The 24,534-nt window shown below is 37.9% G+C and overlaps 1 protein-coding gene across 1 annotated transcript in view; it reads right to left on the bottom strand.

Moving 5' to 3' along the window:
- Positions 1–24,534, bottom strand: part of ENPEP (glutamyl aminopeptidase) — an 83,891-nt gene that overhangs the window by 26,869 nt on the left and 32,488 nt on the right. Inside the window, exons 7-11 of the mRNA XM_032398880.1 lie at positions 21,484–21,618; positions 19,540–19,605; positions 14,892–14,957; positions 14,613–14,761; positions 5,179–5,258 (exon numbers count right to left, since the gene is read on the bottom strand). Coding sequence (XP_032254771.1) covers positions 5,179–5,258; positions 14,613–14,761; positions 14,892–14,957; positions 19,540–19,605; positions 21,484–21,618 — 496 coding nt within the window. The remainder of the gene's footprint in view (positions 1–5,178; positions 5,259–14,612; positions 14,762–14,891; positions 14,958–19,539; positions 19,606–21,483; positions 21,619–24,534) is intronic.

Genomic DNA, 24,534 nt, shown 5'->3' with positions numbered 1-24,534 from the left:
TAATAGATGCACTTCTAGACCTGCTCCCTCCATTATCTTCCTCTGTCTTCTGGTCAGATGCAAAGATCCAGCAGAGGAATCGAAGGTCTAGGAAGCAGTAGAGCCATAAAAAGGAGAAAGTTATTATTTAGGAGTGAACCACCCAGGAAAGATGGCAGGTCAGGAATACCTCCATTGGACTGTTGCATGAATAAGAAAGTTTCATTTCATCAAAATAGCCTCTAAATGCAATAATTAGACTCCCCCAGTTAATGCAACATATGAGGCTATCACAGCTTGATAAAATCTCTAAAATAATTGATCTACCTTAACTCTCTCTTTACTCTTATTAAGTAAACTTTCTTCTTGGAAAGAGATTCCTAATTAGCTGACATGAGTATTCTGGTTCACCTTGGCCAGTATATTTTTATTTGTATAAATTAACAAATTAGCATTCTTATATGTTTGCTTTGTGTGAATAAATCTTCCAAGCCTTGGTTGACCAGGGCTGAATTGATGAAACTGGGCTTTTGAATCTGCAAAACTGAATTCATAATGATCCAATCAAAATTCAAACATTCCGTGAGGCTCAGCTTGAAAGAATGAAGAAAGTCTCTCTTTCTCTTTGTTATTAAATTTAAAAATATATGCCTATAATTATTTTGACATGAAATATTTATGTAATATGTAAATATAATTTGATGGTAATTATAAAATTATAGTAATATTCTATTTATATGTAGTCAGGACGTGGTTATCTAAATCATCCAGAATGTATCCTCAAATCTGCAAGAGTTACGAAAATTGTCATCCCAAAGTCTATACCATTTCCTATGGCCTAGGCCCTCTCCTAGACACTATACAGTTAGAAATACCTATTTTAAAATATTATGTTTTAGTAAGATTAGTTATCTGACATCATGTGATAACCTTCAAGTCTTCTAAATGTTAGAAAGCAGCAGATTAAAAAGCAAAAAGTTGATATACTACTAAATATAGATGCACTGACAAAGTAGTAGCTGGTACTAAAGATAGAGGCATAACTAAAGGATCTACAGGCATTCTCGAACAGCACAGCAGGCTGAGGGCAAACCAGCCTCCAATAAGCAAGGACTTACTAAGCTCTTAGTAAGTCTTAAGATGTGCACAGAACCTCATTGGCAATAGGGTGGTATTCCTGACCTGCCATCAAGGAGTATGACATAGAGGTTGTATCTCCAAGGAGCTTGTCATTTACTTAAAAAAGAAAAGACAGAGCAAATGAAGATTAAATAACAATGATGATATTCAAAATATAAAGAAGGACTGATTAAACCGATAGCATAAAATATACTATAAACAGTAAGAAGAGAGATTACACAGGGCAGGTTGGAATAGCCTGAGAAGGGTCTGTGATAGAGGTCCTCTTCTTTTGTTATAAATTACATGTTTAATTTTTTTAATGTTTAAAATATCATGTACAATACAAATGTAAATAAAAGGCCTTGGGGGAAATCCCAACATTGCCTGGGAAATTTCTAGCTGATGAATCATCAAAGAAACGAAGAAGAGGGCGGTAGGGCTGGTAACCTGAGCTGATTGCCCATTCAGTGCACTTGGGACGTGTTTGTCATCCGTGCTCTGAGCTGAGAGCTGAAGATGTCCCCAAACAGGAAACAGGAACTTATTGCATAGCCTAAAAATGGAGCAGGCACTTTGAAGTAGGAAGAGATGTCTAGTTTGTTTCTGGCTAAGTGAGCAGTCATGATTCTGAAATTTCAGATAAAGACAGGTCTGTCATCAAAGCTCTGTGAACATTGGAGCGTCTTCATTCATTCTTTCACTCATTCATTCAATAAACACTGGGTAACTGCTGAAGATATAGAACAACCACAGCCAAAATAAATAAGCTCCATTTCCTCAAGAAATATTCTATGGGGAGGGGAAAGACAACTAAGTCAATAGTTAGAGCCAAAAAAAAAAAAAAAATGTGTTCAATGTAAAGACAGAGGGATGCAGTTGCTGTGAGAGATTTCTGCCCTTTCCTACTAGCATTCTCTGTCCAGAGCGTAGTTCCTGTCTGTACTTGGTCAATCTTATCATCCATTTAAACACTACCTTTACCCCCTAGCTCTCAGCCTAGACATCCTTTTCTTTACTAACCTTTCCTGAACCCCCAAATCTGGGCTGGTGCTTCTTCAGCGAGCCCCCTTGGCTATTACAACACCAGGTACTTCTGACACATATTTGCCCACTGACGCGTCTGAATCCTCACCAGACAGTAAGCACCAAGAAGGTAAGGATTTTTTCCCTCAGCATTATCTCCATGCCTACCTCTGTGTCTGGCACATAAGTCAGCTCTCGGTAAATACTTCCTTGAAAGAACTAATTGATTAATTGATTAATAAGGATTAAATTTATCATTCAAATATTCTCTCTAATAAGTACATAATCCATATAAGAAAAATGTTTATTGTTAACTCTTCAACTTTATTTTATAAAACACTTGAGTAAGCTTTAGTTATCTAGAAAATTCACTTTTTGGAAACCTCATTCCATGAAAATGTTGTTAGCATAGACTAATTATTCATGCTTTTAAATTTGTTAACAGGAAATCAAGCAGCTGCCAAGATTCCTCTAACTCTCAGTTAACCAATGGTAACCAATGGGTAAAAGATGTAGTAATATGTTAAACCAAATTCACTGAACTTCCAATGGAATGGTAGCCTCATTATACCTTTTATCATTGGTATTGCACATTTTTTTTAGGGGGGTGGTAGGGCAGTGGGAGAGGGAGAAAGAATCTTAAGCAGGCTCCACCCTGACATGGGGCTCTATCTCACAACCCTGAGATCATGACCTGAGCCGAAATCAAGAATTAGACACTTAACTGACTGAGCCACCCAGGGGCCCCAGTGGTATTGCACGTTTTAGAAAGTCTTTTTTTTTTTTTTTTGTCTTCTCCATTTTCCATTGGCAAACATGCTTATAAGTAAAAAAAATGGTCATAAGGCAGATCACGAAAGATAGAGCTCAGTATTCAAAACTACAATCATATATAAAAGAGTAAGACAAAATGGCATTGATCTGGGAATTCTAGAAGAATTCGGGAGAAATGTTGACCGTAACAATCAAAGTAATTGTTAGTATAAATGATCAAGAGAAAGTTTTACCGCAAAGCAACAGAACGGGTTCTTGCCTTGACAGTAGCAAAGCTGGTCAAGTTTATGGTAAAAATAAACACACACATACACACAAAAGAACTTATAATAAAAGTAAAAAACCCCAAAGGTGAAAAAAGCCTTACTGGATTCACAGAAAAATTTGTACACAAATGTTTATAGCAGCATTAACAGCCAAAAAAGTAGAAATAATCCAGATGCTCATCAACTGATAAATAGATGAACGGGACGTGGCATATCAATATGATATGAATATAATTTGTCAATAAAAAGGAATGAAGTACTGATACATGCTACGACATGGATGAACCTTGAAAACATTATTCTAAGTGAAAGAAGCCAGTCATAAAATACTACACATATCATTCTAGTTATATGAAATGTCCCAAATAGGCAAATCTATGCAGACAGAAATTAGATTAGCAGCTGCTTAGGGCTGGGGCTATGGGAGGATAGAGGGATTGATAGCTAAAGGGTATGGAATTTCTTTTTGAGGTGATTAAAATGTTCTACATTTGACTATGGTGATGGTGACACATATCTGCAAATATAATAAAAACCACTGGATTCTACACTTTAAATGGGTGAATTGCACACCAATGTGAATTTTATCTCAAAAAAGCTGTTTAAAAATCAATCAATAGGATAAAAATTTACTTGCTAGGGAAAATCATACCTAATTAATATTTTAGAATATTTTGTAGGAGCAAGTAGGCATATGTAAATAAAGGATAAATGATTTACTCTACTTTTATCCCTAAGAAGCCACAGGTGAAGAGTGCATGCCAAATGCTTTTCTGAAACCAATACTGCATGGGATGGGGTGAAGAAGAGGATCATTTGTCTTAGAAAAGAAATGATTTGGAAACATAAAACAAATACAATGGTAAAAGTATAAAAAGGAGGAATCTTCTGGGATGGATGCTAAAACCTGCCCTATTTATTATTTTTTTCAGCAATCTGGAGGAGAGAACATGTGATAAGGCCTCCTTGTTTTTATATAACTAAATTTTTCAAGAAAGGAAAAGACAAACCAAGGGAGATAAAATACAGAAATATATTTCCAGTTGATTTAAGTAAGCAGAGCAGTGACAGCTGAATTTTAACACAGGCACATGCCAAGTAATTCATTTAGGGAGATGGATGGATGGATGGACGGATGGATGGATGAATGGATGGATGGAAATAGATATAGAGTCTATGGCCCTAGCAGCCTGATGGCAGCGCATCTTGTCTGGTCTCGGAAGCTAAGCACGGTCGGAAATAGATATAGATAGTGCCTTGAGCTACTGGTGACAATTTACAACTTAGAAAATATAATTTGGAGTCATTAAGGATTCTAATTTCATACTGAATTGGAAAAATGATAGGTCTAATTTAATGACAGCATTTTAAGAAACCAGGCTTGTCACATAACCTTTTAAGAAATCCCATGACTTACTTCTCTGATATAAAGAAAAAAAAGTAAAGGAAGAAAAAAAGAAGGAAGGAAGGAAAGGAGGGAAGAAACGAGGAAGGGGGAAAGAAAAAAAGAAAACTTATACATTGATCATCCAGTGGTTGGGTGTGTGACCCTCTTTTGGATATGGGTATTTGTTATTGTGTCAGTCATGGTAAATCATTAAAAAAAAATCTCAAGGTAGTAGAAAATTTCTCATTATTGTAGATAAGGGCTTGAATTCATTGATAAATTACTTAAGAGGTCTCTTTTAGCTGGAATTTACATCATAAGTTCCAGCTTTATTGTTGTTTCTTTTTTTTTTTAAAGATTTTATTTATTTATTTGACAGAGAGAGACATAGCGAGAGCAGGAACACAAGCAGGGGGGAGTGGGAGAGGGAGAAGCAGGCTTCCCGCAGAGCAGGGAGCCCGATGTGGGACTCGATCCCAGGACCCTGGGATCATGACCTGAGCCGAAGGCAGACACCTAACGACTGAGCCACCCAGGCACCCTTTATTGTTGTTTCTTTACACTTACATTAGTTTAACGTGGCACATTAATTTCAAAAGAAGAAATACATCAATTGATGACATTTACCTTCTGTTTCTGACCTGTTGTAGATTGTAATACTTGATACATTATCTTCAGTCCATTTAATTGGAATATTCCATGTGTAACTAAATTTTTTTTAAAAAGAAAAATGTAATTTTTATTACTAAAAAATAAAAACATTTCCAAAATAAAAATACTTAAAAAGCAATAGACAAGCATGTTTTCCTCATAAATGATCATCCAGTGTATAGGATACAATTAATGCAGTTAATATAAAATACTCTTTGGTGATGAAGATAAGCCATATAACTGCTTTCAATTTCTATAAATCTCTAAAATTTGGAACTTTGTATCAACAAATTAGCTAACCATGAAGATTATTTCAATAAAATGCCTTGAGGATTTGAAATAACGATATTGCATAAATATAATACATTTTTTGTTACCATTGAGCGTTCACACACATACTTGCACATATTCTAGTATGCTTAGTTTCTGTCAAGGAACACAAAGCATTTTTCAAATTCAAAAGTCAATCTTAAAACACCGTGCAGGGAATAACCCATTTTAGAAATTATGTTGACACTCTAATTACACCACCACCATCCAGCCCTTAAAGATTCTCATGTTCTTTCAATATCTCCTATTTTGCATCATGTGAATCAGGTGTGCTGAAAAGGAAAAATCAGACAAGCATGTTTCGGGGGGTTTTAGTGTTCTCATTAGCTACTTAGCATTTTCTTGTGGAGCAAGGGGAGGAGGTTAGCTTTGTACTTTGGTATGATATATACTTAACATTTTAGTCTTGAAATCTCATAAAAGAGGTCTTAAATTGTTTTGTTTGTTCTCATATCATGTACTATCAATCAGAAAATACAAGAGACCTAGAAAGGAGGTGAATCTGTGTTTGAATTTGGGTTCCAACTCAAAGTTTGCCTTGTTTTTCTTCATCTGTGATCATTCAAGTCCCTGACAGAGAATGGGGAATGATATTTCTCCTTTTCAAGATATAATAAAACTTATGTAATTCAGGGAGAATACTTTTTTTAAGATTTATTTATTTATTTCAGAAAGAGAGAGAGCGTGCGTGAGTGGAGAGAGGCGCAGAGGGAGAGGGAGACAAGCAGACTCCCCGCTGAGCAGGAAGCCTTCAGCTGGCTCCATCCCAGGACCCTGAGATCAGGACCTGAGCCAAAATCAAGAATCGGAGGCTCAACAGACTGAGCCATCCAGGCGCCCCATGGGGAGAATACATTTTGCCATCTACACGAAAGAAGTAATTCTTTGTTTTATCACTGTTGAAACGTTTTATAAGATTGAGTTGTTAGTAACTTTCTTTGAGGATTTTATTGCTGTGGAATGTTTTTGGCTCCAAGTTCCATAGGACCAATACATACATTGTTTCTTGGGTCATGTTGCAAGCATTGTCAGTGCTCTACCCTTATCCCCTTGAATCTCTTTGTCATTTTTGTACCCCCAGATCCCAAAGTGCTCTCCTTGCCGACAGCCAAGCGCCTGGGTCTCTCTGTCAGAGGACTGCCCTCTAGCGGACTGAGCAAGGAAAGCCAGAAGTTCCTTGGAATTTACATTCTTGGCTGCCGCCCTCAGCCAGTGATGGATGGGCGTTGAGACTCTTCCTTGCCCCATCTGTCAGGACCACTCTACAGCACTATCCCCGCTGGATAGTTATCCTCCATAGCACCTGCTCGATATTGCACTCGGCTGCTTGATTGCCCACGACCCACTCCCCTTCCAGGCCTTCTTAGAAACACTTCCTGGTGAGTAGCTTTCACTTGAATCATCACCTCAGCATCCACTTTTAGGGAAGCCGACCTAAGAGCGATCCCTTGCAGCTTCTCAACAGATAGACAAACAAGCACCTTTTAAAGGTCACATCCTATCTACATATTTCACTCTTTCACTGCTCTTCCGTTTTGGTGCTGCCACATAAAAGAACATTTCTTCCCCTGTCTACATTTCCCCAATGCTGCCCTGACTGAAAGGACGGAGCACCCAAGCATCTCGATGCCCAAGTGCACAGTCAGGATTTCATATCTTGACTCTTCCCCTGTAAAACATGGTGTCTGGGACGACAATGTGCCTAAAAGTGGACATGTAAAAAAAAAAAAATTTGCTCCGAAGTCTGAGGGGATCACAAGACTAAAAGGGGTTGAGGCTATATAATTTTCTAGTTTTAGAATCCCTTACAGGATCTAATCTAATCTGAGTAAAATAATAGATTTGAGTACAAAATATCAAGAAATGGAAATTACATAAATGTAATGAGAGAGTCTTCTATATGTTAGCTAAAATTTAGGAGGATCGGATTTCATTTTTAAAGGTATGAGTCACTTTTTTGTATCTAACACTCTAACAAACTTTGGTAGTATTAAACACGGTCAACCTAATTTTCACTAAAGAAATTGACTTCGATTGCCCCAAAATAACATGTCTACTCCCTTTTCCCCCTGTTTACATTGAGTGGACTGCCAAAGACATGTTCCTGATAGAGAATTCCCCCTAATGGAGACAGGAAATGTGTTTGTTTCTGAGAGATGGTTGAGACCATAGTGTTAAAACAATAACTTACACACGTGTGGGCCGTTTGCATTGTACAAAGTTTCTGGTCAGTAAGAATTCCCTAATCTTGGAATATTTAAGCAGTGAGAAAGGGGAGGGGGGCCATTGAGTTTAACCACATTTCCCACCAGACAGAAATATATCTGGATAGAGAGTAGGTGAACACTAGGATTGGAGAAAGGGCTAATTCCTTTCTGGGGTCATGAGGGCATATGTTATGATCTATGTTTTTCAATCAAGTAAAAAATCATGAAGGATCACTTTTGATGTAATGTTTTCTCTCTTATTTGTTCAGGAGCTGCTATAGATTTTTAACAAATGTTCTCAACAGGATAGCACATGTTTTCTGGGTTTATTTTCCTATCATATATAACTTTTTTTTTTTTTTACAAAAATAGAGCGAGTAGATTGACTTTATGATAAGTGATCACTAAAAAATCATGTATCTATGAATCTAAATAAAATAAAAATAGTAACTGAAGGTAAAAACTCAAGAAAATATTAGAGAAAAGTATAAATGTTAATATAGTTCCATGTTCTAAATCTCAATGAATACAATTTAAAGATTTGTTATAACTGAAAAAGTGAAGACCTGATAATACACTTCATTTGCGGGGTAATAAATTCTTTTATTTGTGTGGAGAGGAATGCATAACCAAGGAGTAATTTAAACAATGCAATCCCACCAGTTTAAAAACAGTGTTCAGGGGCGCCTGGGTGGCTCAGTCGTTGGGTGTCTGCCTTCGGCTCAGGTCATGATCCCAGAGTCCTGGGTTCAAGCCCCACATCGGGCTCCCTCCTCAACGGGAAGCCTGCTTCTCCCTCTCCCACTCCCCCTGCTTGTGTTCCTGCTCTCACTATCTCTCTGTCAAATAAATAAATAATTTTTTAAAAAAAATAAAAACAGTGTTCAGTATGTCTTTGGCTTAACAAACCAGTGGATACATATGACAGAAGGGAATTACTACAAAGCTTTCCTAGTGGAAGTTTGTTTCTCAAGAGAGAAATCTTTTTAATTTAAATACCCAAAGGCTATTAAATAGCAGTATTAAATATGGCCAATCTAATTTGCTAGAACATAAAACAGTAACTATAAAATAAACAGTTTAGAGTTAACAGTATGATAGCACAAATTATTATGTGGATTTTCATAACTGAATTATCACCTATGTCAGATTGATTCATTCATACATTATGAAGAGGAAAGAGTGGAAACAAAGCTCTTCTATCATAATCTTTCTTTTCCAAAATAAAGAGAAGATAAAGAAGTATAAACAGACACTCCCTGACTGATCTCATTTGGTCTAGGAACTCAAATTTCCTTTGTTTTGGCATGAGCTATTAATTTTCAGAATTTGCATACAGCAAGATACCCAGTTCCTCTGAATGTCATTTACTGTGCTGGAGCTGAGTGTCTGATGTTTCCCAAAGAGGCTGATCACCGGCCTCAATAAGGTGAGCACCACTGGCTTTCTTGATGTTCTTCCAGTTCACATGCCAACCAGTATCTTGAAAGTAGCTAATTTAGTAATTCTGAGTGCTCTTCATTCTCTGATGCCTTGGACAGGAAGTCCAATTTGAATTTTGGCAATTTGGAATTGTTGGAAACACCCGAGTGTGCTATTAGTGTGACTTAATTTTCAAAGCCCTGAATCGGAAGCCAGGAAACAGGGTCTAGAGTACATATGATAAGTGGGTCTCTAAAGATCTTTCAGTTCTCTAGAAATTTGGCTATGACCACTATAGAACAAGATGAGAACAATATTCTAAAATGAGATGGTTATCTGAAAATTCATCCAATGCAGTTCCCTGCATATCGTTTGTTCTCTAGTGAGAAATTTGAGCTCAACCTCCTCTTCAGGACCCCTGCCACACCCCTCCGACTCACGGCCACTCTCCTTGTGCAGACCCCATCCTCTGGCTCATCTCTCATGTGAGTCACTCACGACAGTTACCATACTAACTGGCCTCCCTGCTCCCACTCTTGCCCCACTCCGACCTACTCTCTATAATGCAGCCAGAGGGGAACTTTGAAAAATGTAAAGGTGAGCCTGCTAATTCTTTCTCTTTGAAGTCCTTGAATTTGCACACTATTGTTCAAAATCTTGAACAGGATGTGCATGCCTGGCCCCTGCGTTCCCCTCTCACCGCTGTGCCCAGCGCCTCTCTGCTGTTCAGCTTCCTGGACCCAGACCACCAGTGTTCAAATCGAAGTGCCATCATTTACAATCTGGGCAACCTTGAATAAGTTATCTCATCAGTTTCAGTTATTTCTCCCACCTGTTATAATAAAATGCTCTAAAGTGCTTAAAGTAGTGCCACCTACTTAGTAAATGCTCAGTAAGTGTTGCATATTATATGGGTAATGCCACTTTTTAAACTCCAGAGCCTTCATACATGTAGTTTCTGTTTTGAACACCCGCCCCGCCATGGTCATCCCCTCATATGAACCTACACAGCTTAAATCTCACTTCTTCAAGGAAGAAAGTCTTCTGTGGCGCTCCCTCCTCAAGCGCACCTCCTGACCCACCTGTTAATTCAGGCTCAGTGTATCAGGGGGCACATATGACTGGAGAGCGTAATCACTGTGAAACTCCCCAAGGAAAGCTTGTTTCACAAGAGAGAAACATTTTTAAGTTTTAATATCTAAAGTCTCCAGCAGTATTAAATTTGGCCAATCTTAGTTCGCTAAACCATAAAACAGTAACTATAAAAGAACCAGCTTATAGATATTCTGGGACGCCTTTGTCACACCCTATAATTCTCCTTCCTCGCGTTATCTTAATTGCTACCAGATCATTGATCTTGTGATGATTTATATATAAGTAACTATATAATAAGAGCAATGAGACTATTAAAAAGGAGATAAAGAGGGCAAAGGGCCTTTTCATTGCAAAACGGGCAGTGGAGATTAGAGATCATCAGAAGTGGCAGTGGGTGCAAAAGTCTCTCTACCAAACTGAGTATTCAGAAGTTGAAAGAAGAGACCATCAAAATTGGCATGCGTGATGGGTGTTAGTTGAACCTATGGTGGGAATCATTTCACGATATACCTAAATCAAACCATCATGTTTTACGCCTTAAACTATACATGACGCAATTATTTCTCAATGAAACTGGAAAAAAAAATTGGCAAGGGTGAAATTAGATCATTGTCCAGGCCACCAGTGCCGCACGTGCCATGTTGTTGCCATTTAGCCAGGATCCTGTCTAGGCGGGGGCTCATCTGAGTAATGGGTGGCTGAGATGGTATCCCTAAAGTGATATACCCAGGTTTTTGTGGCCAGCCCCATACCAGAGGTCCTGAGATCCTGGTTTTTTTCCCTTCTTTTGGCAGCAATTGGCACCCCAGAAGTGTATACAAAAATAACTAGTCATACAGAAATGGATATACTATTAAGACTTTCTGTACAAGCTATATTCACACAAGTGTGATCAGTGTGAAATCACGGGCTGTGTTGCACATGTTTTGTCAGCTTTTATAATATTTGCAACATTTTCAAAAATCTGGGAAATTTATATGCAACTAATGAATCATTGAACCAAAAACTAATGATGTACTAAATGTTGGCTAATTGAATTTAAATTTAAAAAAAGGAAAAAAAAATCTGGCAAATTAGAGGGAAATGGCATTGTATTTATAATTTTAACTGAAATTGTTAGGACACCTTAACTCAATAGTCCTGTTTAAATGTCTAGAAAAGTCTTGAGTTTGTAAAGTCAAAGGTTTGATTCTCAATATGCTGAAAATGCCCAAGAAATTTGATATACTCTATGAATTTTAATTTGTTAGATTCATAAAAACATATAGGAAGTTCTTTTAAATTCGGTTTATAAATCTGTGTCTTTAGCTGTTTGTATTTCAAAATTATAAATGGGATTTAATAAAATTTTACGTGGTGATGTTCAGAAGTTCCTTATAAATGATATTAGCAAGAGAATTTGAGTGATCAAGTTTATAATTGCTGTTTAATATTCGGGAGATTTTCATTTGTGCAATTTATAAATAGAAACATCCTCATCAAAAACTAGAAAGACTGCCATTGAAAAACCAGTCTCCTTTTCCACCCTTCCCACAGGCTGGCCCCTCTCTCAGAAGTATCTTCTTTGAAAAAGTACTTCTGGATTTAATTCTCCTGATGGCTAATTCTGTAACTCTAAATAGCTCTCTCTCTTTTTTTTTTCCCAGATAGTATTTGTTAACTCATCCATGAGACGGGGTGATTTAGTTTACTTATACTAATTTATCTTCCATTCCCCCATTAACAGTCAAAATTTAAGTAAAATTATTATTAGATTTCTATAGGTTGTAATTGTTCCTTTCAATAATGTACTCAAGCTGTCATTTCCTGTCTCATAAATTTTAGTATTGCTACTCTCTCCTAACTGTAAAATAGGAGATTTTACCCCTACCTACCTTAGTGAAGAGAAACTGTAGGGTATCCTATGAATATGCTGGTAAATACTTAACAACTGCCTCTTGGGGGGGGCGGGTGCGGAATTGAACACAGTATTGGCTGGTTTCCATTAACTCACCACATGATCTCTTTCAAGCTACCAGCATGATGGCACTGAGCTGGGATTAGTGTCAGCACCAGCACACCACTGAATTAGGACCCAACGCTTCCTTCCACCTCTCCTCCCTCTTCCACCTCCTTTCTTCTGCCAGCTTTTTCCCTTGTTACAACGTTAAGACTGCTTACATTTACAATCTTCTCTGCCACTGTAACAAAATCGTTATGTTATTCATCCCTGATTATAAAAGTTAAAAGCCAATAAGTAACATTTATGAAATTATACTATTGTATACATATTGTTAGCCAAGAAGTGTGTTAGAGTTACATTTCCTTCTCTATAGGCTGATTTCATGGCCCCCTGAGTCATTTAAATAAGAATTTACCCTAATACCCTATCATAAGGGTCAAATGGACTCCTTTTTCTTGTATTTATCAATGGCATAAAATTGTTCTACCTTGTTTATATTTTTGGATCACAATTTTTACATACAGCCTTGATTTGGTTTCTCTAGTTTTCTTCTTTACAGTTGACTTAACTGATGGGCCTTCACCAGCTCCTCAGGTTTTTTCATCCTCTCAACCATACTTGCTTTTTCCTGGTGATCACCTACCTGAGCCCAGTCATCCGGCTCTTACACATGGCACCGTGAGCCCGTTGGCTCACTAATGGCCGGCATTTCCTGTCATGGTTTTCCTTGGTTGGATGCATTGTTTCCTGGATCCACGTCTTCTTCTTTTTTTTTTTTTTTGATTTATCCATATTTTTCCTCTTCTTCCTCCCCTAGTAACTTTCTAGGAAGTGCTGTGTGGAAAGCATTTTCTGGGCCTACATGTTTGAAAATGTCTTTGTTGTGCTTTTGCATTTGGTTTAGTTTGTGTGGAGAATTGGAGGCTGAAAATATTTTTTGCTTCAACCATTTTAGATGATTGTTCCATTCATGAGGATGTAGCTAGGTATATATATATTTTTTTCCTTTTTTGTACTGTGTAGTCAATGGATTTTTTAATCAGAATCCCTGTGTCCTTTATTATTTCTTTGATATGATTTGCCTCTCAAGTTTCTCTGTTTTCTTTTTTGAGAGACATCTATTAGTTGGGTGCTGGACGTTGCATATTTGTCTTCTCTTTCATATTTGTCAGTTCTGTGTGTTTGCCCTATAACTTGAGACAGTTCCCCAAATTTATTTCTACTTGCTTGCTTAACTCTTTGACAACCAAAAATTTAACCTTCCAGAGCAATTCTATATTCTAAGTTTGTTTTGTCAAAGACATTCTGCTCTTAGTAAATGGGTGTTAAGAGCTTCTTTGATCTCCAAATGTATTTCATAAATTTATTTTCTATTTCCTCAATTATGTTTCTTATAGAGACAATTTTTTGTTTGTTCAAGTGAGATTTTACCTTTTATGCTTTTAGGTTTGTTTTTTTTTTATGTGTTGTGTGATCTTAATGGTCCACCCATATTTTAGAAAGAAGGACTAAATTAATTATTCTTGGCATCTTGCTTGTCATCCCTCTGCTGTTGAGAGGGGAGGTGTCTTTTTGAAACAAGCTCTTCCTCCGAACAGGATGTCTGACTGGGAGCTCTGTGTACGTATAAGGGGAGCTGGCAGCTCTAGCCCATCCATCCCACAAATGCCATAAGGAGGAAAGCTTTACTCTGGGCTTCCTAACCAAATGGAAATCCTTAGCTCTCTTCCACTGTTTTAGTCAATTTACTTGGGGCGGGGTGGGGGGGCAGCAAGAGCCTTTGGATTTTTGCCTTGGGTCATTGCCAGGCTTCTGGCAGACTTCTGAGAGCTCTGAACAGAGAAGAGGATGGTAGCAGATGAAGGGAAAATGGAATGGGGGTGTGTCTGCCTGGCACAACTGTCCTGAGTCTAGACTTCAAATTAATTGCCCTATTTTCAGCCTCACGTCTCACTCCTGCACTCCACTTTTCATGCTGACAGTGAGCCCAGAGCCTGCCTAGGGATAGGGAAGATATTTCTACCTCTACCACAAGTCCCTCTTTATCTAACTGCATCTTCCTTAGTTTGTTTGTTTTCTACCAATATTTCTCCTTCTGGCTTGTCTTCTAGAATTCTGTGATGTATATTGCCCCTCCTCTTTATTTTCTCTCCTTTATGAGTTTATTTCTTTTAGCACTTCTGTTCCTTTATTCAGTGATTTCTGGGAAGAACAGGACTTGGATACATGTGCTCAGTCCACCATTTTGAACCTGGAGACCACGGAGCTCCCTTTGAATGCTTTCGTTTCCCTAAAGACACTGTGTTTTTATATTATCACCCATCAATCATGTACTGAAGAGCAAGATCCAAGCAAATGGCCAATATTTCCATCAAATTTCTGCTTTACTCTTGAAATGCATTATAGATCCTTACCCAAAAGGTGAATGTGGCTCAGAAAGATTAGCTCTTGAATCCAACAGAAAGCGTTTCTGTGTGATGTTACTATCTTTGACATTAAGTACAGGATAACCCATCTGTTTGGTCCACGTATCCATCACTTCTTTCACTGGTAGATTACTTGCCTGATATTTAAAAAACATGAAGAATAATTAACAAATTAGGTGAATAAAAAGATAGAAGAGTCAGATAAAGAAATGATTGATAAATCATTTGTTAATCAGACAAAGAAATACTTGGGGATATACTCCTTACCTCTTCAAGTGCTCCCCAAAAATCTTCAGTTTTTGCATTCCTGAATTTGTATTTTTTCAAGTAAGTCTGTACGTGAAAGAGAACAAGTATTTTAGAAGTCAATGTATGGGGGCACCCGGGTGGCTCGGTCAGTTAAGCATCTGCCTTCGGCTCAGGTCATGATCTCAGGGTCCTGGGATCAAGCCCTGATTCGGGCTCCTTGCTCAGCGGGGGAGTCTGCTTGTCCCTCTCACTCTCCCTCGGTGGTGGGCCAGATTTGGCCCCAGGTCACAGTTAGTAGACCCCTGCTTTAAAGAAATGGATATATGATGTTTTGAATAATAAGAATGATGATCATGATCATGGGTAAATTGGGGAAATTATTCTCTTTAAAGAGTGTCTTCACTCTTCAATTATTTTTAAAATATGAATTTTTAAACTACAAGCCTCTCCCCTTTGGCAATCTGTTCACAAAATCTCTGTATATGAGTTTTCAGATATAATGTGGTGTGTCCATAAAGAAAATTCCCAATTTTCTCCTACCCTCATAATTGTGGTTTCTCCAGGAAACCGTCCAAAGTTCCTGCCATATCATGACTTTGTTGCTGTGAGGAACTGTCCCATTTAAAATATGGACATCTTCGATAGAAATAAACCTTCTTAAGTGTTCCTTGAGCTTCAAAGAAAATAACCAACGGTTGACTTTGCACTTGACATTTTTACTCTAAGTTGCTATAATTTTCAAGAGGCAATGTGCGTAAGTCACATTATCTTCTAAATTCCTTTCATTTCAGGCACAGAGAGATAAAACAGTATTAGCAGTACCGCTCCGAGAAGCCTGGACGAGAGTTGAGACCAGTTTGGAATGCTGCCTTCGTATTTGTTCTTTAGATGAGGTCACTACTCAGCACTACCACTGGAGGGCAGGCAGAGGAAGGGAGAAGACATGAAAGGCACGTACTCGATATTCAGTTTTAGGTGTTTGTTCCAGAGCTTTGCACAAATCATTCATTCTAAATAAAATAATGGGATACTTGGAATAGTAATGATTAATTATAACCATAGTTACCTGTTAATGACACTTTCTAGTGAGTAGTAGCATCTTAAAATTAATGTAGAGGAGTTTATTTGTACACTCACAGCGTCTTGAGCTTAGAACGTGCAATCTTGGAACTAGAGGGATTTTAAATATTATCTAACACAACTTTCACATTTTTAGGGGTGTCAGAAACTGGTGCCTATAGAGGTGAAGAGAGTTTCCTGCGGTAACCTTGAAAGAATTCTGACTCCTGGACGAGTTTGTGCGGGTTTCAGTGGTGGTGTTCTTATTATTGCTTTTTAAATAAACTGCAGTTTCTTGCTTCTCCTGAACTACAGGCTACATGGACATTTATATAAACAGTCTATTAAAAGACATCAATTTTATTTTGTCTAGATTAGTGCACTTCTGAATAGCCTATATTAAGAAATTTCTTTCTTGGGGTGCCTGGGTGGCTCAGTCGTTAAGCGTCTGCCTTCGGCTCAGGTCAGGATCCCAGGGTCCTGGGATCCAGCCCCACATCGGGCTCCCTGCTCAGCGGGAAGCCTGCTTCTCCCTCTCCCACTCCCCCTGCTTGTGTTCTCTCTCTCGCTGTGTCTCTCTGTCAAATAAAATAAATAAAATCTTTTAAAAAAAAAAGAAATTTATTTCTTCACCTTGAATAATCACAACGCAGTCATTCCACTCAAAATTTTATGGTGACCTAGGTCCCCCAATAATAGTCCCTCACTAGTTGGTATTGGTGTGGTAAGCACAAAAGGAAAGGAGCCCTGTTTCTGTAACTAGTATCCCAGGAAGGAAAAGGACCATGTTCCAACTGAGCCATTCCTGTCCTATCAAGGTACTGCTGATACTAAGAGAAAAAGAAAGGATGGATACATTTCTCAGCTTGATTTCATGACCATGTACTGTTACGAACGCCCCATTATCTATTATGATTTTTTATGCACAAGCACAGACTTAAAGATTTTCCAGGTGATGGTTTTGCCCTTATTTCCCTGCACTCTGCACCTCCTTTGATGTCTGAGATGGGGGTTGGGGGAAGGTGATGAGCACAAAGGAGAGCAGACAGCTGGCCATCCCCAGAGGGGGATGCCACATCAGGTTAGCTAATGAAGAGTCACTATGGACAGAAAATTAGTATTTTCAAAGGAAAAATTTTGAACGGTATCACAGAGTGTGGGATTTAGGGGCAGCAATCATAGTGTGATGATAACTCAAGGAGAGATACTATTCGGATACTGGAATGAAGGAAAGGAATGTTCCAATTGATTTGAGAGCTATTGAGTGTGGTCTATACTGATCATATACCATTTTCAGATATGAGCTAGTGTTTGAAGATTGTAGGGAAAAAGTGAGTGTTTTAGTGGGTTTTTTTTTTTTTTTTTTTTGGTAAATTTATTCCACAGCAGTATGATGGCATGAAAAAATTAATACTTATTCATCCTAGTTCAGTTTCTAGATCCATCTATAGTCACAGGGTGGAGGAAGACAGTTTTCACCTGAGAAATATTAGTTTTAGACAGGGAGACTGGCTTTTTAATTAATTATACCATAGATACCGGGCTAAAGGAAATACGAGAGTATTTCTGAATTATTAGAATAGCTATTCACTTTTAAAGACTCTTTTGGTCCATCTCTAGAAATTACCATAAAAATCATTTAATTTGAAGTCAGCTTTGAAGATTCCAAGAATGTGTTACTGATCAGTTTAATTTAGAATGAAAGCTCTGCAAGTGGAATTTTCACTGAATTTTTTAAAAGAATTGTCTTTGTTTTTTTTCTATATTTTATACTATTTATTATAGGCCATTCACTAACTCAAGAAGCATTTTTTGGATTGCCTAACATGTGTAATGCATTCTACTAGGCCCTGGAGTATACGCAAAGATATAGAAGACCGAGTTCCTCACTGAAGGTGCTCACAGTGAGAGAAGATATGAAGAAATGTGAGTTTGAAGCCAACGGAAAAGTTACAAGATGTTCTAATGTGCACATAAGAATAAGCACATAGCTTTTCCCTTTCCACCAGTGTCCACACAGAATATTTTATTAATGGACAAAAGGAGTAAAATGTATGGATATACTCCCTGAATATTTCCCAAGTCCTGGTCCTATTTCTTACTTTGGTAGTCACCTAGAAATTTTAGCATTGGGTAGAAGGGGACTGTCTTCTTTTGGGAGAGCATAGAGAGTGCCGGATGCCATATAAGAAGACTTAATGGTAGCGAGAGCTGAAGGAATGGGGAGCAGGCATTGTCCTGGGGAATCACATCGAAAAGACGTACTAGCACTCTTTAGAAAAGCTGGCAGGGGGCTACTCTGACCTGTTCTCTGCCTTCTGGACTGGCCACCATCACCACTGCTCTGCTGAGCAACCTGGGGCATCACAGCAGGGAGGAGGCAGTTGAGAGGGGGAAAGTAGGAAGCCAGCTCCATCTCTAGGTTGCAGGGGGGCCAACCTGCAGACAGGACAGTTGCAGAGACAGATTGTAGCAACACTGACAATATAAAACCCTGAGAGACTTGGCTTAGGTTTTGCTAGAAAAATAAAGATGAAACTGAAATATCCCCTGGAGTAATCACCTTAAGTTGGATGTGTGAGATGCTTTCGAAAATTTATCATTTCTGTTTCCAAAAGGAAGCCGGCCCTCTTCAGTCATTGACTCCATCATAATAGGAATGTGTATATTTGCCCTTTTTAAAATCCAATAACAGGGGATGGGGTGCCTGGGTGCCTCAGTCGTTAAGCGTCTGCCTTCGGCTCAGGTCATGATCCCAGGGTCCTGGGATCGAGCCCCGCATCGGGCTCCCTGCTCCGCGGGAAGCCTGCTTCTCCCTCTCCCACTCCCCCTGCTTGTGTTCCCTCTCTGGCTGTGTCTCTCTCTGTCATAAATAAATAAAATCTTTAAAAAAAAAAAAAAATCCAGTAACAGGAGAAAAGTCCTTTTACAGACTGGAAGGGAAGACCTTTATAGATACGTTTCCATCTTTATGTCATGTTGCTATGGACTGAATTGCGTTCCCCGAAATTCAGACATTGAAGCTCTACTCTCCAACGTGATGGTGTTTGCAGATGAGGCCTCTGGAGGGGTATTTAGGTTTAGATGAAGTCATGAGGGTGGGACCCTCAGGACAGGATCGATGTCTGTCTGCTAAGAGACACCAGAGAGCTCTCTCTTGCCCTGCCACTCGAGGACACAGCAAAGAAGCAGCCATCTGCAGGCCAGGGAGACATCCCTCTCCAACACATGAATCTGCCAGGCCATGGTCATAGACTTCTCAGCCCCCAGAACCGTGAGGAAATACATTTCCGTTGTTTAAATGACCCAGCCGATGGTATTTATTATGGTAGACTGAGCTAATACACATAAAAAGGGCATCCAAAATAACGAAGGAGTCCATTCAACTTCTCCATGAAATTTCAGCTAAATGGCAATTACAGATAATGGTGTCCAGGCACTTAGCTGGCTGTGAAGTCACCTTTTCATGTTTTGCTATTTAATCTATCCCTGAGTAAGGAGAGAGAAAGTAAAAAGGGAGTTGTCCTTAATTAATCACATATTGACATTCATCAGCCACCGATTAGTGTAGCTTACATTTAATACTATTAAAAGTAATAAATCATACCTGACATCCCTTTTGAAATTTCCCTGGTGTTATCCAGTCTTCAAGCATCCTCAGAATGGATGATCCCTGTGGTGGAAAAAAGTGACAAATTGAACTAGTAAAGGATAGGCTGGAAACAAACACCAGGGATCACTATGGTGACCAGTATTTTAATATCGTATTTGCGAGATTATGCCTTCAAGATGACCCCACTAAATTACTTGGCCATAACTCAGTAGTTTTAGCATAAAAATGTCACTTGGCACACCCCCTATATCTACGCTTCTAAAATAACTAAAAGATAAAGAGAAATTGATAAAGTGGCCATCATTTCAGTGACTTGGGGTTTAAATAATTATTGCACTTCACCAAATGAACCAGCAGATGGGGCTTTTCTAATGAAGGAGAAACGTTAGAAACACTTTTAGAAATCTATTTTTCAGTGAATGAAGTAATTCCATGATAAAATTCTGCTTACTTCTTAAAGTATATTTCAATACTTTAAAAAGATTACATTTAGTGGAAATAGATAGTTGAGGAATTGTCTGGTCAAATAGTTTAGTAGAGTTAGATATATCATTTAGGCATAAAATCCTCTTCAAAAGTAGTTTATCTCATTTGGTTTTATTTTATCTGAAGAATCTGATTAATACCTCTGCTCTCTACTTTCTTTGCACATGTTATAAGATTAATACTAAAATTCACTATTTACACATTTTTAAATCAATTTTCAAGTAACTTGCCAGAAAAACGTGTGCCTCCCCACGAAGTTAGCAGTTTTTACTGTCATTTAAGTATAAATTATTTTTGTACCTAGTAGAAGGCTAAAGGTTTAGAACATTTATATATTTTTGACCTAATATCTTAAACCCATGGAATATCTAGGATTCAGAAAGAAACTGATTTAATAAAATATAAACGTCTCCATGTGAGTTACTAGACCATACCATAAGTGGATTGGAAATGTCCATTTTAAGAGAAAGAGAAAAGAATCATTGGCAGGTGTGAAAGAAAAATGAATAAAGGAAGCCTAAAAAGATGCCGTGGGAATAATGATAGGGAAAGCCAAAAATATGATGCTATAACTTTGAAATAGTAATACATAGAAGGCTTTTTTCACTCAAGCCATTTTATCTAGTATTCATTTTAATAATTATAATATTTCATTTTAAATAACACTTTAGGTATTATCCAGAATGACAAAATGTATTCATTTGCAGTGGCTTTTGAGCAGCTTAGCATAGTGGGTAAACCATGAGCAGCAAAAGGGAAATGACTAAATTATACTGCATGCAGCCATGAAGATACTTGGAGGAGGAGCTATAGGAAACTCTGTAGGAGAAAATGGGTCACTGTAGATCTACAGTCGCTTTGCAAACCATGTTAATGGATAAAAATCACCCATCTACAACATATTAATAAAGTCATCTTTATATGTTATATAAAAATGGATAAAAGTCATTCTTTCAAACTGAGTTGGGTTTAAATTCTTACTGGCTGAACTAAAGGATTCTATTGGAAAAGGTGTCCATGTATATGACATCAAAGACCACAGATCAGAAAAAGATTTACTGTCTTTTAAAAAATCAAATCACATCGAAAACTAATGATATAATGTATGGTGATTTACATAACATAATAAAATTTAAAAAATAAAATAAAAATAAAAAATCAAATAATTTTAAATTTGAAGCTTGAAGTGTAAATATTCAGTTAGAATGAAAGAAGTTATAAACAAAAGTGAAAGGAGAAATTTTTAAAAATCTGATTCAAAATCCTGTGACAATGACCAGCATTGATCAATTTGACAGGAAAATACAAACTACTGAATATTCAGCGCCCAGAATAAGCTCTACACTGTTTCCTAAAGCCCATTAGCATAGTCTCACCATTCTTTCCATTTTTAGCCTTTACTAAAAGTCACTAAACAAGAAGATGTTCACAACAATGTCAGATTTTCCCTACCTTGCTATAGGATATCCCATCAAAAACAGATGTTATTTCAGCAGGATTTGTCACGGTGACAACAATTGGGTGTGAAGACATCAAAGAATCATCCTCTTGTACGGGTAATACATCTTCAAGTAACATCTGGTTTCTCTGAAATGACAGAACGAACCAAAAAAGACAGCACTTCCTTTATACTGGTTCATATTTCAAAATATCATTTATATATCACGTGGTGGAAAATAAATATAAATGACTCAAATTACTTAAGACAAGGAGTAGGTGTTCAAATTAATCATATTTGGGGCACCTGGGCGGCTCAGTTGGTTAAGCGACTGCCTTCAGCTCAGGTCATGATCCTGGAATCCCGGGATTGAGTCCCGCATTGGGCTCCCTGCTCAGCAGGGAGTCTGCTTCTCCCTCTGACCCTCCCCCCCTCATGCTCTCTTTCTCTCTATTTCATTCTCTCTCTCAAATAAATAAATAAAATCTTTAAAAAAAACAAATTAATCATATTTTACACTGATTGATCCATACTGATTCCATTCCCTTCTTCTACTGTAATTCCTTTGACCTCACCCCTATATGACGGGCCAAGAAGACACAAGCATCTGTGAATTGTTTCTGCTACTTATGCATGACTTTCAGACACATGCCAAAGTTTTCAAGCCTTATTTCCATATCTGTGCAATGGGAATGATACCACCTCACAGATTTGTTCTCAGAATTAAGTGAGGATGCATGTTGATCAAAATTGATGTTCAGGATTTATTTATTTATTTATTTATTTGGTCAACTAATCATTAGAATTTGGATGATTCATAATTAATCAAAGAAATATTAGTTTTTGCTTTAGTTCTAATAATCATCTTCTCAATCCAATCCTTGTTTTCTCAGCAAAATAGAGTGGTTGAGAAGTCTAGCCCTATAGTCAGACTTTCATGGTTCATAGCTCAATTCTTCCATTTTCTAGATATGTAAATTTAAGCTCCCTAACCCTTCAAATAGGGAAATAATGGCATATGCTTTTTGGAATTGTTAGAGAATTTAATGATAATGCATGGTATTACATTTTCCACTTTCGCAATTTCCATTTATAATAGGCAAGACACTGTTATCAAGTGATGACTGCCAGTCCAAGGTAATTTTGAATTGGATTTTAAATTTTGTACATCTAAAAGGCTTAAGTAAGTAGAAAGACTTCAGTTCTCAGTGTCAGGAAATTTGACTCTAGTTTTGATTGTGCTACCAACTGTCTGTGTGATGTTGGAAAGTTATACTACCTTTCTGGGCATCAGCTTTTTCACCTGTGAAATGAGGCTCTACTCTTGTGGTACTTACCAGGCTCTCTTACAATATGTCTATAGTTATCTGTTCCCCTCCACCCACCAGACCCTTAATTGGGAACTCCTTGAGGGCAAGAAATATATTTTATTCTGTTTTGGATTCTCTGTAGTGTTCACTGAACACAGAAGACAGAATGAATGGATAAAAAATGAATGAATGAATGGATAGACGGATGGATGGATGGATGGATGGATGGGTTGGACCATGTGATTAAATTTCATTTAAGAACTGCATACTAGGAGCACTTGGGTGGCTCAGTCAGTTGAGCATCTGACTTGATTTCAGCGCAGGTCATGATCTCAGGGTTGTGGAATCACTCTGTGCTCAGCCGGGAGTCTGCTTGAGATTCTCTCTCTCCTTCTCCCTCTGCCCCTCTCCACCGCTCTCTCTCTCTCAAATAAATAAACCTTAAAAAAAATACTAAATTCTTCTGAAATTTAATTGGTGTTTTAAAATGCTGAATTGGAATATTAAAATGTAAAATATCTTATATATAATACAACAATATGAAAATGTTATAGTTTCTTACGATAGCTTGCAATAAGAAGGACCTCAGTTTACTTTATAGAAAATAAAGGACAAAATAATTTTTCATTTATACAGTTTAATTTCAACAAATTACAAAATCAACAATTTTCAACATATATGAGTGATTCTCAACTAGGGCAAATTTTGGCCCCCAGGGGACATCTGGAAATATCTGGACACATTTTTGGTTTTACAACTGGGGAGGGAGGGTTACTTGCATCTAGTATATATGGACCAGGGATGCTTATAAATATCCTACAATACACAGGACAACCCCCACAATTGTCAATCACTCCCAAATTATTTGGCCCAAAATGTCAATAGTTCCATGGTTGAAAAACCCTGATGTAAATTAAAGTTTTAAGCAGGAATCATTGTAAATTAACTTTCTCACTTTTTAAAGTAGGTTATGGAAATGGCCAAGGGCTTCAGGCATTTAAGGTTGTCTTTTTATTTTTTCCAGTAGAGGGCAGTAGTCTCTACAGTACACAACCTGTAATTCTCTACTTTTTTTTTTTTTTTAAAGATTTTATTTATTTATTTGAGAGAGAGAGAATGAGAGAGAAAGCATGAGAGGGGGGAGGGTCAGAGGGAGAAGCAGACACCCTGCCGAGCAGGGAGCCCGATGCGGGACTCGATCCAGGGACTCCAGGATCATGACCTGAGCCGAAGGCAGTCGCTTAACCAACTGAGCCACCCAGGCGCCCCTGTAATTCTCTACTTTTACACATCTTACACACTTATACTTTCATATATACAAACAGATAAGAGCACGTACACCATCTAAATATCAATAAAAACAGATTTAGCTTTTCAGAAAAAAATATCTTTATGGTTCTTAGATGCCTTTGTTCCAGGCCCCTCAAGGACATGAGGTAGGTTAATGGTAATTACATGTATTTTCAGGAGGCTTTAAGCTTACAAGATAGAGAACAATGTTCTTCTTTCATAGAGGAGAGAACTGACTCAGGATATGTCACTTGCTCAAGGTCACATCCCCTATAACACTCAATTTATGCTCTTATCTCTCTTTTTTTTTAAAGATTTTATTTATTTATCTGAGAGAGAGAGCATGAAAGGGGGAGGGTCAGAGGGAGAAGCAGACTCCCCGCTGAGCAGGGAGCCCGATGTGGGACTCGATCCAGGGACTCCAGGATCATGATCTGAGCCGAAGGCAGTCGCTTAACCAACTGA

Source organism: Phoca vitulina, unplaced genomic scaffold (genome assembly GCF_004348235.1).
Source record: "Phoca vitulina isolate PV1807 unplaced genomic scaffold, GSC_HSeal_1.0 scaffold3, whole genome shotgun sequence".
In the NCBI taxonomy this organism is placed as follows: Eukaryota; Metazoa; Chordata; class Mammalia; order Carnivora; family Phocidae; genus Phoca; species Phoca vitulina.
Note: the sequence above shows the minus strand (reverse complement) of the source record. Positions and strands in the feature narration are given on the sequence as shown.